General features: G+C 33.2%; 3 protein-coding genes across 4 annotated transcripts in view; 2 read left to right on the forward strand and 1 right to left on the reverse strand.

Annotated features, from left to right (window-relative positions):
- Positions 1-5,203: 5,203 nt before the first annotated feature.
- On the forward strand, positions 5,204-8,359 carry LOC144855982 (kelch domain-containing protein 10-like). Its single transcript, XM_078713956.1, has 8 exons — positions 5,204-5,344; positions 5,741-5,898; positions 6,216-6,342; positions 6,480-6,592; positions 6,791-7,057; positions 7,147-7,261; positions 7,488-7,627; positions 7,739-8,359. The coding sequence occupies exons 1-8, from the start codon at positions 5,278-5,280 to the stop codon at positions 7,958-7,960; spliced, it is 1,209 nt and encodes a 402-aa protein (XP_078570082.1). The 5' UTR covers positions 5,204-5,277; the 3' UTR covers positions 7,961-8,359.
- A 232-nt stretch (positions 8,360-8,591) lies between these two features.
- LOC144855987 (ileal sodium/bile acid cotransporter-like) lies at positions 8,592-10,316 on the forward strand. The gene is made up of 3 exons (XM_078713960.1): positions 8,592-9,174; positions 9,291-9,495; positions 9,747-10,316. The coding sequence occupies exons 1-3, from the start codon at positions 8,786-8,788 to the stop codon at positions 10,197-10,199; spliced, it is 1,047 nt and encodes a 348-aa protein (XP_078570086.1). The 5' UTR covers positions 8,592-8,785; the 3' UTR covers positions 10,200-10,316.
- The window catches only part of LOC144855953 (uncharacterized), a 42,197-nt gene continuing 35,844 nt past the window's right edge, over positions 10,309-16,661 (reverse strand). The window contains exons 15-17 of one of the 2 annotated variants that reach the window (XM_078713919.1): positions 16,498-16,544; positions 15,591-16,404; positions 10,309-15,560 (exon numbers count right to left, since the gene is read on the reverse strand). In XM_078713919.1, coding sequence (XP_078570045.1) covers positions 15,636-16,404; positions 16,498-16,544 — 816 coding nt within the window. In that variant the 3' untranslated portion in view covers positions 10,309-15,560; positions 15,591-15,635. Of the gene's footprint in view, positions 16,405-16,497; positions 16,545-16,661 lie in introns of both variants that reach the window. The other variant, XM_078713918.1, reaches the window with a different exon arrangement.

Here is a 16,661-nt window from a genome sequence, read left to right on the forward strand (position 1 = left end):
GGGAATTCAATCATAAAATCACTGGAAAACAACAGAACTGCAGTTAAAGGAACTCAACTGATAATCATATATCACTGAATAATGAGAGGAAACTGCAGTTGAGGGAATTCAATCATAACATCACTGGAAGACAACAGAACTGCAGTTAAGGGGGAGTTAAGGGAACTCAACTGATTATCATACATCACTGAAGGATGAGAGGAAACTGCAGTTGAGGGAATTCAATCATAACATCACTGGAAGACAACAGAACTGTAGTTAACTGATTATCATACATCACTGAAGGATGAAAGTAAACTGCAGTTGAGGGAATTCAATCATAACATCACTGGAAGACAACAGAACTGCAGTTAAGGGAACTGAACTGATTATCATACATCACTGAAGGATGAGAAGAAACTGCAGTTGAGGGAATGTAATCATAACATCACTGGAAGACAACAGAACTGCAGTTAAGGGAACTCAACTGATTATCATACATCACTGAAGGATGAGAAGAAACTGCAGTTGAGGGAATTCAATCATAACATCGCTGACGCACAAGAGAGGAAACTGCACATGAGGGAAGTCAACTAAATTTCATATTAGTGAAGTATGAGGACACTCTTCTTTTGAATAAGGATGGATAATCAGTGTTAATGGATAAGAAATATATTTGTAAATACTGTATATGACTTGACAGAAAACAATGTTAATGGGTAAATAATATGTTAGTATAGAACAGAAAATAATGTTCAGAAACAATAATTGCAAACTGATATTCAAAACAAAAAGGGAAAAAATTAAAATAGTATACAAAATATTAATGTAACAAATAACACTCAAAATAATTTTGAAAAAACTTGAATGAAAATGAACCAAAATAAATGCAAAAATTGAATTGTGTATATACACAACATAAAACATACAAAATAATTAAAATTAAACACAAAACTTTAAAAATATGGGCAAAAAATGTTTTGAAAACATAGTTTTGGGTATATTAATACAAGTGTCAATTAACTAAGTTCAATATCCCATACATGTAGGTAGCGTAATATCGTTTTAGTTAATAACAATCTAATTCTTACGATAATTAATACACGTTTCATGAATATTTATGAGTAATAGCGCCCTATTTCTAAGATCTTGCGATCATATCAGTCGGTAAAGCCATGGAGAATCACTTTTTTTTTATTCTTTGCGATTTAACAGAAACGTTTTTTTTTTACTAGGTACAGTATTTCTGCTCATAACATTATTTTTTCCGTAAATATTAATATAAATATCAATAAACTAAGTTCAATAATTGCATATGTAGGTAGCGTAACATTGTTTTAGTTAATAACAATCTCATCCTACGATAATATATCATCAAATAAGGCATATTGATAATAGCGCCCTCTTTCTTAAATCACATCAAGGAAAAACATTTTGAAACACTGTACCATACAGAGAGCGCCATTCAAAGCTGCATGTTGCAGAAAAATATACACACCAAACCTTCTTTGTAACAAAAAAACTGTCAAACCAAATAAACATTTTTATACCACTTAACTCAAAGTTTTAGAATAACAATAGGATATTGCAGTATTTTTTTCTCTTTTTTTGTTATATTATTTGTTGTATATATAAAAAAAAATAAATTGTAGTTTAAAGTTACAGTTCCCTGAATCATAACATCACTGGAAGACAACAGAACTGCAGTTAAAGGAACTCAACTGATTATCATACATCACTCTGAAGGATGAGAGGAAACTGCAGTTGAGGGAATTCAATCATAACATCACTGGAAAACAACAGAACTGCAGTTAAAGGAACTCAACTGATTATCATACATCACTCTGAAGGATGAAAGGAAACTGCAATTGAGGGAATTCAATCATAACATCAATGGAAAACAACAGAACTGCAGTTAAAGGAACTCAACTGATTATCATAAATCACTGAATAATGAGAGGAAACTACAGTTGAGGGAATTCAATCATAAAATCACTGGAAAACAACAGAACTGCAGTTAAAGGAACTCAACTGATAATCATATATCACTGAATAATGAGAGGAAACTGCAGTTGAGGGAATTCAATCATAACATCACTGGAAGACAACAGAACTGCAGTTAAGGGGGAGTTAAGGGAACTCAACTGATTATCATACATCACTGAAGGATGAGAGGAAACTGCAGTTGAGGGAATTCAATCATAACATCACTGGAAGACAACAGAACTGTAGTTAACTGATTATCATACATCACTGAAGGATGAAAGTAAACTGCAGTTGAGGGAATTCAATCATAACATCACTGGAAGACAACAGAACTGCAGTTAAGGGAACTGAACTGATTATCATACATCACTGAAGGATGAGAAGAAACTGCAGTTGAGGGAATGTAATCATAACATCACTGGAAGACAACAGAACTGCAGTTAAGGGAACTCAACTGATTATCATACATCACTGAAGGATGAGAAGAAACTGCAGTTGAGGGAATTCAATCATAACATCGCTGACGCACAAGAGAGGAAACTGCACATGAGGGAAGTCAACTAAATTTCATATTAGTGAAGTATGAGGACACTCTTCTTTTGAATAAGGATGGATAATCAGTGTTAATGGATAAGAAATATATTTGTAAATACTGTATATGACTTGACAGAAAACAATGTTAATGGGTAAATAATATGTTAGTATAGAACAGAAAATAATGTTCAGAAACAATAATTGCAAACTGATATTCAAAACAAAAAGGGAAAAAATTAAAATAGTATACAAAATATTAATGTAACAAATAACACTCAAAATAATTTTGAAAAAACTTGAATGAAAATGAACCAAAATAAATGCAAAAATTGAATTGTGTATATACACAACATAAAACATACAAAATAATTAAAATTAAACACAAAACTTTAAAAATATGGGCAAAAAATGTTTTGAAAACATAGTTTAACAGACAATACATGTAAACATGTAATAGACAACATGTTTATAATACTTTATATGATTTAGAATGGGGGAAATAGGATTGGTGAAGAGATGAAATATACAGTACCAGTAAATGAACTAACTGAAAAGTGTGATCTACAATCAAAGTCTGCAGGAAGACAGCAAATCAGGATTCTTTGTGAACACTCATTTAGATGAGAATTTTAATAAAAACTTTGTATGGAAATAATTCAAGAATGTAGTTTAGTGGTTTTCACCATAAAGAGAGTAGGCCCTATTGGCTATCGTCATCACTGATAATAAGTATAATAATAATAAGTACTGTGCGTAAACAGACACTAAAGTAAAGAAATACACCAGCACATCTCATTTGAGACAGAAAAGAAACATCTTGGCTTCTTGACAGTGCACTATCAACTTTTAAAAGAAAATGCTGGCCTTGTTAAAAGATTGGGTGTTTTTGTTCAATTTAATGCCTCCACTCCAGATATGCCTTAGGCCTATACAGAGTTGCAAATATCACTTCAAAGAAGAAATTGACGTTAAAGATTTGTGCTTGTGGAATTAACAGTCTCAAAGGCTGACAACATTATACCAGTTTAATAAGAAGTGTACAGCTGTATATTAAAAGACTGGAAATATCCTGACCTCGGAAGATGACCTGCACCTATTTTTTTCAGACAAAATGGTAAAATGTTAATGCAGTATAAATGTACCATTGTTTGCAAGTTATTTCTCAGATAACGAGTCACATAAATGTGAGAAATGAAACAGTTTAAGACAGGAAGACCACTTAAAACATGGAAAGAGATCTGGTTTAAGACAGGAGCATCAACACTTAGTAATAATAGTACTAGTATAGTATAAAAATATTCTTTTACCATAACTTTGATCCACATTACTGCCATTTAACTAATTGTGCACAGACTTAAATATAAATTGATTACACAAGCCATTTCTCTTGTGAGCTACTACAAATTCAAATATTAGAGAAACACGATTGTCTTTGTTAAACCACCAAGTCAGAAGTTTAAATACATTTTAAGTTATTCTCTAAAAATACTCTGTTTAACAATTCTCTTCCAAGTTTCAAATACATCAGAACATGGACTAGTATGATCAGAATCATATTAAATCAAAATACGTACAAGACATCACTCACTCAGTCTCACCAGCAATATACTGTAGGCCTAATATTGATGTTTACATCTTCCTCCATCCTTGGGCTACTTGTAGGACTAAATTTCAACAGCACTGCAGTAGTAGCATCTGGTTCAAGTACTGAAGACTATTGATCCTTCAGAAGACCTTGCCTGATGATGCACCCCATGTCCTTCTTATACCAAATCCATCTCTGGGCTGGTTAGCATGGTGTTGCTTTTTCTTATATTATTTGCCATAGTCTTGATCTTTTGATTTGCCTAAATCTGGAGGCCGAATTAGTAATTTATTTATTTGTTGCTCATTCATCAAAAACAATATTGAATACAAATGAAATAAATTCTAGGTTACTAGAAAATGACTGTTCCTTACCACCTGCAAGCTAGCCTATAAATACTAACTCTAACTAGGCCTAGCAGGTAGTAGGCCTAGTCTAGCCGCCTACTTAGTCTATTAATTATATTAATTTATCCTATTATATCAAGTACTCAAGATCCTTCAGAAGACCTTGTCTGATGCACCCCATGTCCTTCTTATAGTAAATCCGTCTCTGGGCTGGCGAGCATGGTGCTGCAAACTTTTTTTTCTTATTTTATTTACATAGTCTTGATCTTTTGATTTGCCTAAATCTGGAGGCCGAATTAGTAATACTTTGTTTTTTATTTGTTGCTCATTCATCAAAAACAATAGTACAGGATGAGACCAAGAGGATAACCCTATTCTACAGGTTACTAGTAAACGCCTGTTCCTTACCACCTGCAAGCTAGCCTACTGCCTCTAGGCCTAGCCCTCGGCTCGAAACTCTCTGCCTTAGCACTCTAGTCTAGGCCTATTGTATCTGGTAGTAGCCTGTAGTAGGCCTAGTCTAGCCGCCTACTTACTCTATTAATTACATTAATTTATCCTGAAATATCTAAACAATTAATCTGTAACGTAAACCTAGGCTAGTAAACACACTTATAACTATGTGTGTTTGTTATAATACTTTAATTTAAGGCCTTTTGATGATACAAAAACGCCTGCCCTCATTGCAACGAGGGTCTTGTCATAATGTTTTGATTTATTTGATTGTCTGACAGTTGACACACGTGTGCACGCTGCACTTTTATTATTATGAGGGCGCTGTCTCATTTGACCTGTTTTTGTTTTGACATGATGATCATTTTATGGAAATGTCCGCAGTAACCAAAAATGAATTTCAGTAGGAATACAATTGGAAAAGTGTATGAATTGCGGACATTACCAGAGAAGGAATCTGGTAATTGCTTTATTTTTATATGTTAACAAGATACAGAATATTTAATCGGCAATGGGGCATAAAATAAAGATATTAATGCTAGGCTATAGCTTAGGCCCCTATCTGCTAGGTCTAGCTAGGTCCAGGACGGTATGATGGTGGGTTGCTTCCCTGCTCATCCCGGTTAAAAAAAATCCTGCAGGCATAACCTAGGAATTATACTGTCCCTTGTTTATTTTGTTATGGTTGATGATGTTATATATGATACTTTTAGGCCTTGCTTGCCCACATAGATAAATAGAACATATTGATTATTGATTTTATTGTATAGTTTATAGGGTGTGAATTATTAATTTAATTTAAAAATTAATAAATTAAAAAAAATATTTATTGATAAATGTATGTATTTTTTATCAGGTAAAAAGCCGTGTGCCAGAAGTGGACATCGTTGTGTTGCTGATAAGACACGCCTGTATGTCTTTGGAGGGTATAACCCAAACATAGAGACACTAAAACGATACTATGATGACTTTAATGCAGAAGACATAGAAACAATTATTCCACTCTTTGATGAGGTAACAACAATAGACTACACCATGCTACGGCCAAGTCTAGTAGTAGTATTCCACTTTTCGTTTTCCTGAGGCGCCATGCGACTTAGCAGCTACTGAGTATGCATTCTCATGTTTGTGACTAATGTGAGCATGACAATTGTCACGTGAAAGCAAAACAGGTTGATAATAACTTAATTGGGAGAATTAAGGTTGTGGATAGAAGAAAGATGTTGGGAGTGAATCTGCTATTTTTAAACCTGATGGGGAATTCTATAGTATTAACAGTTAAATCATGTCCAATTGAAACTAACTGGTATAACTTTTCTTTCCGTTCCAAGCTATGGGAGTTCAATTTCGCTACATCTCGATGGAAAAAGATGAGTACATCTGGGCCGATGCCTACTGAACTGGCATCAATGGCTATGATTTTGGTTGGTTCTACTATTATTGTCTATGGTGGAACAGGTAAAAAAACAATAATTAACCAACACAATAACTCTCTAAAATATTATACTGTAGTAATATCTGATTTTCTTGACAAACGTTAAAAACAAAAGCAAAATTATAATATTAATAATACATCTATATATTTTGTACTGTAGGCTATCCATTTGGAATCACATCCAGCAACAAGATCTACACTTTGAGCACAAAGTCTCTAGAATGGAGATGTCATGAGCCTGAAGAGTATTCCCCAGTCCCAACATATGGCTGCGTAAGTGAATATGCTTTACAACAAAGTTTGACTCGTAACAAAACTATAACAACTTCTATATTTCAAACAATGTTACGATACTAATTGATGTGAAGCGCCGCTGATTATAATTAAATGTTGTATAAATGTGCGCTATACAAGTAATAATAATAATAATAATAATAACTTTTGAATTCAATTTTGCTTCTTTTTTTGTAGGCAATAAGCGTTAATGAAGGCAATGTATATACATACGGTGGGACAACAGGCTGGTCCTACATTTCAAACGTTGATCGTTACAATATGCAGAGTCGGGAGTGGACGAGTATGTATGACTCATCGACAGACTGGTCGCACCACTTTGCAGACCCGCATGATCATGTCACTTCTCCAAGGCCTCGCTATCGTCATGAGATGTTGTCTGACCAGAATAATTTATATGTACTCGGAGGAGGCACATCTGGAGAGGCATACGAGCTAGATATAGTAAGTGTAAAAGAGTGTACAAGTTGTTAGTATTGAACATTTGTTCCATTTTATGTTCACATTATCAGATTTCTTTTGTTTCTTTTTAGATTTATATTTTCAATCTTCAAACAAAAACATGGAAAAAACATCAGAGTAAAAATGACGAGGTCCATGGGTATCCTGCAAATAGAAGGTGTTTTGGTTGTTGCCAGCTAAAAGATTGTAAGATGAACAGTCTCAAAGAGATACTATTGTACTAGAAAGTCAACTAGCTTAAGGCCATATTCGATGCCATAGTCAATTATTTAATCTCTTTGATACCTTGTATTTAAAAGGATCAAGGAGTGTGGAGCGTATACCATCAAGAGAACAATTAATTTAATTCCTGCATCATTACAGTATACCAGCTTGTATCCAAGAAGGCTCATGAATAATGTTTTTGTTTCAGATGCATATATAAGTGGAGGTCTGAATGAAAGGAAAATGCATGATGATATTTGGAGATTATCCCTTCAAGATTGTCAGTGGACTAAATGTAGCGCCAAGCTCTTATTTCCACTGTATTTTCATGCGTCAGCTGTAACTCCTGTAAGTAAATGTAGTCAAAGAATTGCAGACATAGAGTCAAAGTTGTTGGACGTCCCTATACCGGGCTTACACCGTTTATTAGTATTAACTTCTGTGTGGTCTTTCTTTCAGGCTGGATGCATGTACATCCATGGAGGAGTAAAGACTTTAATTGGTGATAAAAGGAGTCTCAAACTAAGTAGAATCTGGTTGGTTGTACCTAATCTATTAGAACTTTGTTGGAGTAAAGTTTTGCACTTGATACCAAAGATTCAACGAATGTCCGTGCCACAACTTTGGCAACTAGGTATTCCACAAGAACTAATAGAAAGATTGGATTATGAAGATCACTGAGCGCTTAAATTATTTAAAATAGTGAACATTTGTTTATAGCAGTGCTATATGGTACTCAAACCAGGCATTAAACAACATTTGAAAGGACAACTTAATGTAAATATTTCACAGTACTATTACTATTGGCAATTTTTAAATTATTGGACATGCCAGCAATAGAAAATCGTAATTTATACCATCAAACACAATGAAATTTTTTTTGAAATTGGAAGGGTCAGTTCCATTGGCATTGATTTCCAATACCTAAAACTAAGTAATGTGGATTTGAACAAAAACTATGAATTGGTTAAGAGGAATATTTTAAGTTATAAACTAAATTATTTTGTAAGCTCGAGCATTTACTTTGTATTTACTAAATTATCATTTTATGATTTTAATAAACAATTGATAACTTAGGAACTGTTTATTTTGTAGTGATGTCAATGTGTGGGCAGTAGTGTATGCTACAAACTACTAGTCATTAATTAAACCATAATCATTGATTATAACCCTATATAATAACTCATACAGAACCTAGTAAAAATGTATTATTACAACTAATATTTATTGTTTTTCCTCTAAATAAAACGCTTTGTCACATGACTTCTTAATAAGAATTAATTACCATATGTACGAAGGTTGTCAAAGGATATAATATATCTGCTGGTAGGATGGTGACATTGATACAGTAATTGTTCAGGTGTATAGATGTATCACACCCTTTAACACCGATTATGTGAAATACATTACAACTGATGTGGAATTACTAGGTCAATATTGTTATTTGGATCACTATTTAGCCATTTGGAATAGTATCTCTTGGTTGTGTGAATTTTAAGGTTTATAATGTTGAGTTCAAAAGGATTGTTAACAACGATGTCATCGATTAAAACCACTACTAATGTAAATGATATATCACCAGATCTGCTATCAAGTTTAGAAGCGATAAAGACTGGGACGATAATCATCCTCTTTATCTTGATAGCTAGCATCAATCTTGCCATGGGATGTACACTGAAGTTCAATGACTTCAAGCAACAATGGCAGTCACCAGGCGGAATAATCCTCAGCATCATCTCTCAGTTTGTGACATATCCTCTTGTTGGATTTATATTCAATTATCTTATGAATGTTCAAAGTTCTTATGCTGTTGGTGTTATTTTGGTTGTTGCTAGTCCTGGCTCTTCTCTTTCATCGCTTTTTACTTATTTGGTTGATGGTGATATTTGTATGAGGTAAGTAGTATTTAAGTAATGATAGGCCTACTGATAGTGCTGCGGCATCCAAAGGTTCCAGTATGTTGGTTCTAAATAGTAACTCCATCAGTGGTTTCTTCTACTCTTCTTTTCAGTGTTTGCTCTACAGCATTGTCCATGGTAATTTCTCTTGGAATGTTACCTGCATTGATGTTTATCTACGGCAGTAGCTGGACATCAGAAACCGCAGTTATACCCTACACCATGATTGCTATAACATGCGCGGTATTGATTGGTCAGGTGCTCCTAGGTATGGTCATTCGGACTTGGGCGCCAAAGATTGCAGTTTACATTGTAACGGTAAAGTAATTTGTTATTTGTGTACATTTGTATATCTTGTAAAGAAGTCTAACCTACTATATCTATTCCGTGGTTCTTAAAGTGAGTTTACTTTTGGCACTCCGGAGTAATATACGCCTTAATACGCAAATAATGCAAGATGAGGCTACTCAAGCGTCGTGAGAGTGTGGTCATGGTCGGGTTGGCAATATTGTCTGTTCCGTAGAGTGTACAGCACACACGTAAAATTTGTTTCATATCCTTATTTGCAGATTGGCACAACGGTGGGATTGGTTGGCTATTCAATCTTTGCTCTTTTCTACATAGTGATGCAAACTAGTCTTATTCACAGTCCTTGGAGCGTATATTTCATGGTGTTGATCCTACCAATAGCTGGCTTCACTATCGGGTACGCCACTGGTTACATCTTCAAACAACAACCACGCCGTTGTCGAACAATTGCACTTGAAACCGTGTTTGAAAACATCGGTATCGCAATGCTCATTCTTGTAGGAACTTATACAAAGTTTGATTGGATTACATGCTCGGTGTTCCCGATTTTATACATTGGGATGACGGTAATTTACGGACTCGTTTACATGATGGTATTCAGAGCTATTCAAAAACGTGCTGCTAAGAACGAGGGTTATGCAAGTCTAGAAGCAGAAGATGATTTTGAAAATCCTTGGTTGTTGGTTGAAACAGACTTGTCGTTCAGATATTAATGAGAATTATTAAGATTAAATTATAAAGTTAGATAATAATAGAGTCAACTTTTATCAGTATGCAATATATTACAAAGACAATGAATAAAACGAATACTACTATCATAAATTAATTCATATCAATTATTAATAAGGCTTTGGATGGGTATATCAATGTTTGCATTACTGAAACAATAAACAATGTAACCTTATATAACACCACTATCTGACATAGTTGAAAACATATAAATGGAAAATGTATTAAGAAGCATATGAATGCATTACACAAAAACGAGTATATTGATCAGAAAGTGCAAAGTGATTTTTAACTTAACATTTTGATTGAAATAATGTATTCTGCTGGATGTTGATGGCGGGAATCATTCGGTAATTTATGTATTGATCTTCTGCAAATTTGAATATTACAAGCATAATGATACTACAATAGTGCATTATTACGAGTTATGGAAAACAATATTACGTTCAAATGACGGCATTATAGAAATGGTATGACAAATATGCTGATATTGATATTTTATGATTGTAGTGGCGATATGGAAACTGGTTATGAAATAATGAAGATGTTTCATAATGATGATGATAATTATGATAATTGTATGAAAAATGCTTGACAATAATGATATATATATTAATATTTATGTAATCAAAGGTATCATTGTTTATGGCTCACATGGTGTTTACAATGGCCTTGTAAAACGTAATGATAATAATGATGATTATAATGATGATTTTGATTATATTATGGGGTCAAAATTAGCAATAAATTATTTCCATCATAATTTGCACAATACCACAACTATTGAAAATGCAACAGAAATTGATTTGGAAGTTGCACAAAAAGAGCAACAGTTCTATTTTATATCGAGTTTCTGATTTCCATATTAATTACATAAATAATATTAACATGACAGCTTAATTTACATATTCAATTAAAGGGTCAAAGGCCAAGACAAAATAAAACTTAACTACGCAAACCCATGGAAGACAACAAAACTGAAAATATAGTGTTTCAGTGCATTTGCATCGTAAAATTCAAATTGGATAATTTTTAAAGACGATTTTAATCTAACACAAGACATTTCATATATGTTTTAGACCAATGTGTTTATCGGTAAAATGATTTATTATTTTTATGCCAATTATATTGCTAAATTTATTTCCAAGCCTGGCGTACACAAGAGCTCATGGCCTAGTAAACTGACTCACAATTTTCATTCTCTACTTGTTCCGTCACAAATGTTTGTTTTTTTCACGTTCTTTTCAAACATGTACAACATGTTCATCAAAATGATCATTTATTTCAGATGATTAAATCACGAACAAAACAGCATGATAACGTGTTCATCATAAACAGTTTTCAGTTTACTCGGTCAGGTACTTGTGTGCACGCCAGGCTTCTGATAATATACAATTATCATATTTCACCATCTATATTCAATAAAAAGACTATTTTGAACAATTTATATTTCAGTGTAAAATAAAATACCATACAAAGGTTTTATGTCAAACTTACTGCAGTAAACATTTAATTGTCAGCAGTTATATTAGGATTACTGCAGTAACCCAGCATCAAATTAAATACTCGCATTAAGAGAATACATAATTTGCCAGACGTGCATAATGAGATTGTCCTATGTAACAATCTACATTGCTCAAATATTTAATTGTAGACTTGGCTAATCATTGTTTCTTTTTAAGATATTTGAATTCAAGCAAGCAGTTCAAGTAAGGTATGGCACGCCATTTGTGCAAAAAGCTGTTGTTTTTTTTTACAAATATTAACCAACTAACTATTTTTAATTGCTGTTATAACAATGTAAAAACAGTGTATATCTAGAGTTACTGCAGTAATTCTGACATGTCCCTTGCGTTTTTTTATTATTTTCTTTATTCTATCACTTGGTGCAATATATTTATACATAGTACAAACAAATGAAGAAAAACCAAATATATTTGGTATGCTTAAACACTATCCTTGTAACTTTATTAGTATGCAATTTAGATTAGAAACTAAAACAAAAATTTAAATAAATAATGAATCTCAACTTGCAATTCTTTTTAAAACAGCCTTTCTTAATTTACCGATATACCTTATACCTAAATGGAAACAAACAAGACCAACTGACCAATCAACATACAATATACAAAGCATGTTTTCTTTTACATTCAATGCTAATTTTGTTATGCTATGTACTTCGCAGACAATTATAAAAATAAAATATTTATTTTGTTAGAATTAATTAGCAGCTAGTAACCTATGTTTGGTATACCTTAAATCTTTTTTTTTTTGGTATGTGTAAAGGTATAACATTAGATGGGGATATCACAGTATTACTATATCATTATATTGTGATTAAAAACGTACCCCAAAAATGCATGCAGATATTATGAACTGGCAGGAAAAATGTGTTTTTAATTTCGATATTAATCAACTATCTCTCAAATGTTGTAATCGGCTTAATTAAATATTCAGGAAAACACAAAAAAAAAATGGAATATTTTGCACATTAACTCACTACGGTGAAAATCAAAAGTAGGTAATATATACATATCTTACACTGTACAATCTCATAGGGCTTCAAATAGAATAATATATAAACTGTGTTTTTTAATGCTAGGTTTTGTCATACATTCTACACTTACTCTAAATAACCAGACTCAGTTGGAATAGCATGTCTGTAAAAGTATGAGACTGACAAAATACCATGCCTCTCCCGAAAGCCCACATGCGTTTTTTGGTCCTTACAATGACATGACCTGGAAGTGGTTCTAAAAACGCTAATACCATAACTTAAAAAAGTATTGTAAAATAAAATTATGTTCTTCCTATTATATGCAAAGTGTTTCTTTAAAAAAAATTGGATTTATTTCAAAAATGTACATGTATTTTAAAGTTTAAGACGGCATTGTATTGATAGCCCTTCAAATTGTACAAGGAATTCAATTTGCACTTAATATTTCATCTGTTTTCATGACAGAAATTTCAATCAAATTTCCATCTACTGCTTTTAAGTTCTTAAAATTACATTGCTATAGAAACAGCACATTTTCATTTCAAATTTGAGTTTACTGTATTTTCTATATAATTTTAATATGAATATATGAATGCAATTTTTGAGCCAAAAACCACCAAATTTTCATTAAAGTTTTATTAAATTGCATCAAAATTGACAAAGATAATATTTTTGATGATTCAAAATGTGTTAAATGTATTCATTACACATTTACCAAATGTTATAGTCAATATTGGATGTTATCTTATGCAAGAAATATTTTTAATTTACGAGGAAATTAAATAGATTTTGAAAATGTTTGGTTGAGATCCTATATATTGAAAACAGTGAAACAAGTTATCATGTGGTAATGACTGGAACTGCAATATGCTATCTGTGAATGGCATGCATGCTCCTACATTATACAATGGAGTACATGTCTAACCCTTATAATGCCATACAGGCTCCTAAAATTCTGTAAGTTAACCCTTATAATTACTTAACAGCCTCCTAAATTACAATGCCATAGCATCCTCCTAGTAGGTCATATCTTATAATGTAATCACAAAAACAAGGTTCCTAAAATGCTGTATGCTAAGCCTTATAATAGCTTAACAGGCTCCAAAAGCATAGTAGGAACTTTTTCCCCCATCCCCTTTTCAACTCCTTGTCAGTATGGTTGCTTCGGTAAAACTACTACTACTAACAATACTTAATTCCTTATATATTCTACATCTTGTGTATGTTACTGTAACACCTTTCTAAACTACTTATGATTAAATATTAATTTAGTAAAAAATAAAATCAAAATTTATACTAAACGAAAATTGTCAATATAGTGTGCAAACTTTTCGTCTTAACTCTACTCTATATAATTAATACTAACAAGTACATTTAGATATATCTGTACAAAGGCACACAAGACTTTAATGCATACAGACAAACATAGTTAACATGGGTACTGATGTGTGAAGGAATGCATTTGTTTTCTTCTAAGCATAACTTATTGTATACGCAATGGAGATGATCAGAAGCTGTCAATGCTAACTAGGATCCACTTAAAGCATATACTCATGGTATACGCAATAGGGAAGATTGACTACCATAAGCTGTCAGTACTAACTAGGATCCACCTAAAGCATACTTATGGTATACACGTTGACAAGCTTTATAATCAGAAGCAATGAGAATCAACTAGAACAGTAAGAATGCTTAACTAGTAGTAAGATTTAGCAATGGTTCACATGTTCTGCATGGCAGTAACAGAATAGTACTCTTAGATGCAACAATCTGGTTGTTAAGAAGCTACTTAATTTTTAAGTTATTTATATAGTTTTGCTCGATTGTGATGGCTGAACTGAATTGTCAAGAAGCTAAGGTTTCATCAAATAAGATTGCACAAAAGTTCTCTTGCTGACATTCTTTATCTAGGTGATGTGTTAATTAAGGATACATTGAGCATGGACATATAAAACTCCATGCATTGAGAATGTTCCAAAAGATCCTTTACCAATGTGTTCAGTTTCAGTTTCTCATATTGTTGAGATTGTTTTACCAAAATATACACACGTCAATGGAATTTCACTACAGTAAGCCCTACCAAACGGAAATTGAATGTTTACTGAACTGACTCATGCATAAGCTCACAACTCTGAATTTGAACCACCAAAATGTAGTCTGTCTACCAACCTAAATCTTTTTGCACGCTTAAAATTCCTTATTGTTTATCTGTCTACATTTCTGTAACTGAATTTTCTCTCAATGCATTGTTAAGTCTTTCACTAGATGAGATCTACCACAACCAGCATGAAACAACTAACTATGAATGAAGTTACTATCTAAATTTACTAAGTTCTGTTATAAAATGTCCTTAAAGCTTCTTAATACACCTTGATGGAATGGATGCCATGTAAATAGTGGAGTAAATTGCACAAACAGTCAAACTTATTTTTACTTTATTCTGGAGCATGTAAATGAGTACAGTTTTATAGCTCAGTGACTTCATAAATTTACTAGAGTGCTGTTACACAGAATAATTACAATATTTAAATGTTTAAGAAGACAGTTGCTTGCTCTAGTTCGATGCTTCATTAGTCTATGTGAGGCTGGTTTACCAAATAAGAAAATTTTGTCAAACTGGAATTGACAAGGGGCTATAGTATAGTTGGGAGAATATACAGGTTCTCCACATAACCTCACAGAAAGCACAGAGCATCTATAAAAGTTAAGTGTACGTTTTTTTCAAAGTCGTTTTCCTATTACATTCTTCTACGACACAAAACCCACAACTCATTGAGAACAAGTATTGCATTAATGAGCATTTATCACTACCAGAGAGCCTTGGTTTCTGGTCTCACTACCAGAGATTCTTGGTTTCTGGTAAAATTACCAGAAATACTTGGTTTCTGGTACACAAAGAACTGCTAAATACACCTGTTAGACCTTAACTATCACTTATACTTCTGTTGTATGCATGTTGAGGCTGTGGTTGACCAGGTTGTGGTTGACCAGGCTGTGGTTGACCGGCCTGCGGTTGACCAGGCTGTATACTCTGAAACATTTGCGGTATTTGTTGGCCTGCTGGCTGTTCGCCTATCCTCTGATCAAAAGTTTCACCACCCTGTGTGCTGACGATATTTGATAAATGAACCTGATGCCCAGGTTGTATAGATAGATCCCCTTGGACTAACGAATTAGATCGTTGTACTTCGTGAGTCATCTGCATAGGCACAGTAGCCGGATATGACGTATTACTCTGGGTGAATATAACAGCTGCATTTGTGCTCGGTACATTACTAGAGGGCATGTGTACCATCGGATACGGCATGGTTGGTCTATCAAAAGCCTGGTTATGAGTCAGTGACATGGTAGTGTTTATGGCAGAATGAGTAGCAGGGACAAAGAATGCTCCTTGAGAAGCGGCTACTTGTGTTGTTGGAATTACATGATGTGGTAAACTTCCAGTGATGACTGGAGGGCTTCCATGGCCAGGTAGCTGCATATCAATTGCAAGGTTCTGCGTCAATGGTGGGAATTGTACAGGTTTTGGTTCTTGTGGCGCTAAGCTCTTGCGTAGTGCTTCAAGTAGTTGTGGAAATGGAGGTATACCTTTGCTAGTTAGAACTTCACACAACTCTTGGTCTTGTCTCTCCAATAACTTTTGTTTATCCTCCATGTACCTCTTATGCAGAGTATCAAGATCTTCATTATGTCTAAAATAATACGAAACATCATTTTAGAATTTCACCCATCAACAGTCTAATTTTTTTTACTTTCTTAATAATATTATACAAAAGAAAATTTACCTGGTCACAATATGTAGAATTTTGTTATCGATGGATACCTGGCCAGGCTGTAAAGAAAATGTATATATGTAAGATACTATTCAGCAAAAAACTAACAACAATACCTTGTTAATCTGAATTTCAAGGTTAGAGAGTTTAGTTTTAGTAGAAACTATATAAAAGCT

This window comes from Antedon bifida, chromosome 11 (genome assembly GCF_963402885.1).
Source record: "Antedon bifida chromosome 11, ecAntBifi1.1, whole genome shotgun sequence".
Taxonomy (NCBI): domain Eukaryota; kingdom Metazoa; phylum Echinodermata; class Crinoidea; order Comatulida; family Antedonidae; genus Antedon; species Antedon bifida.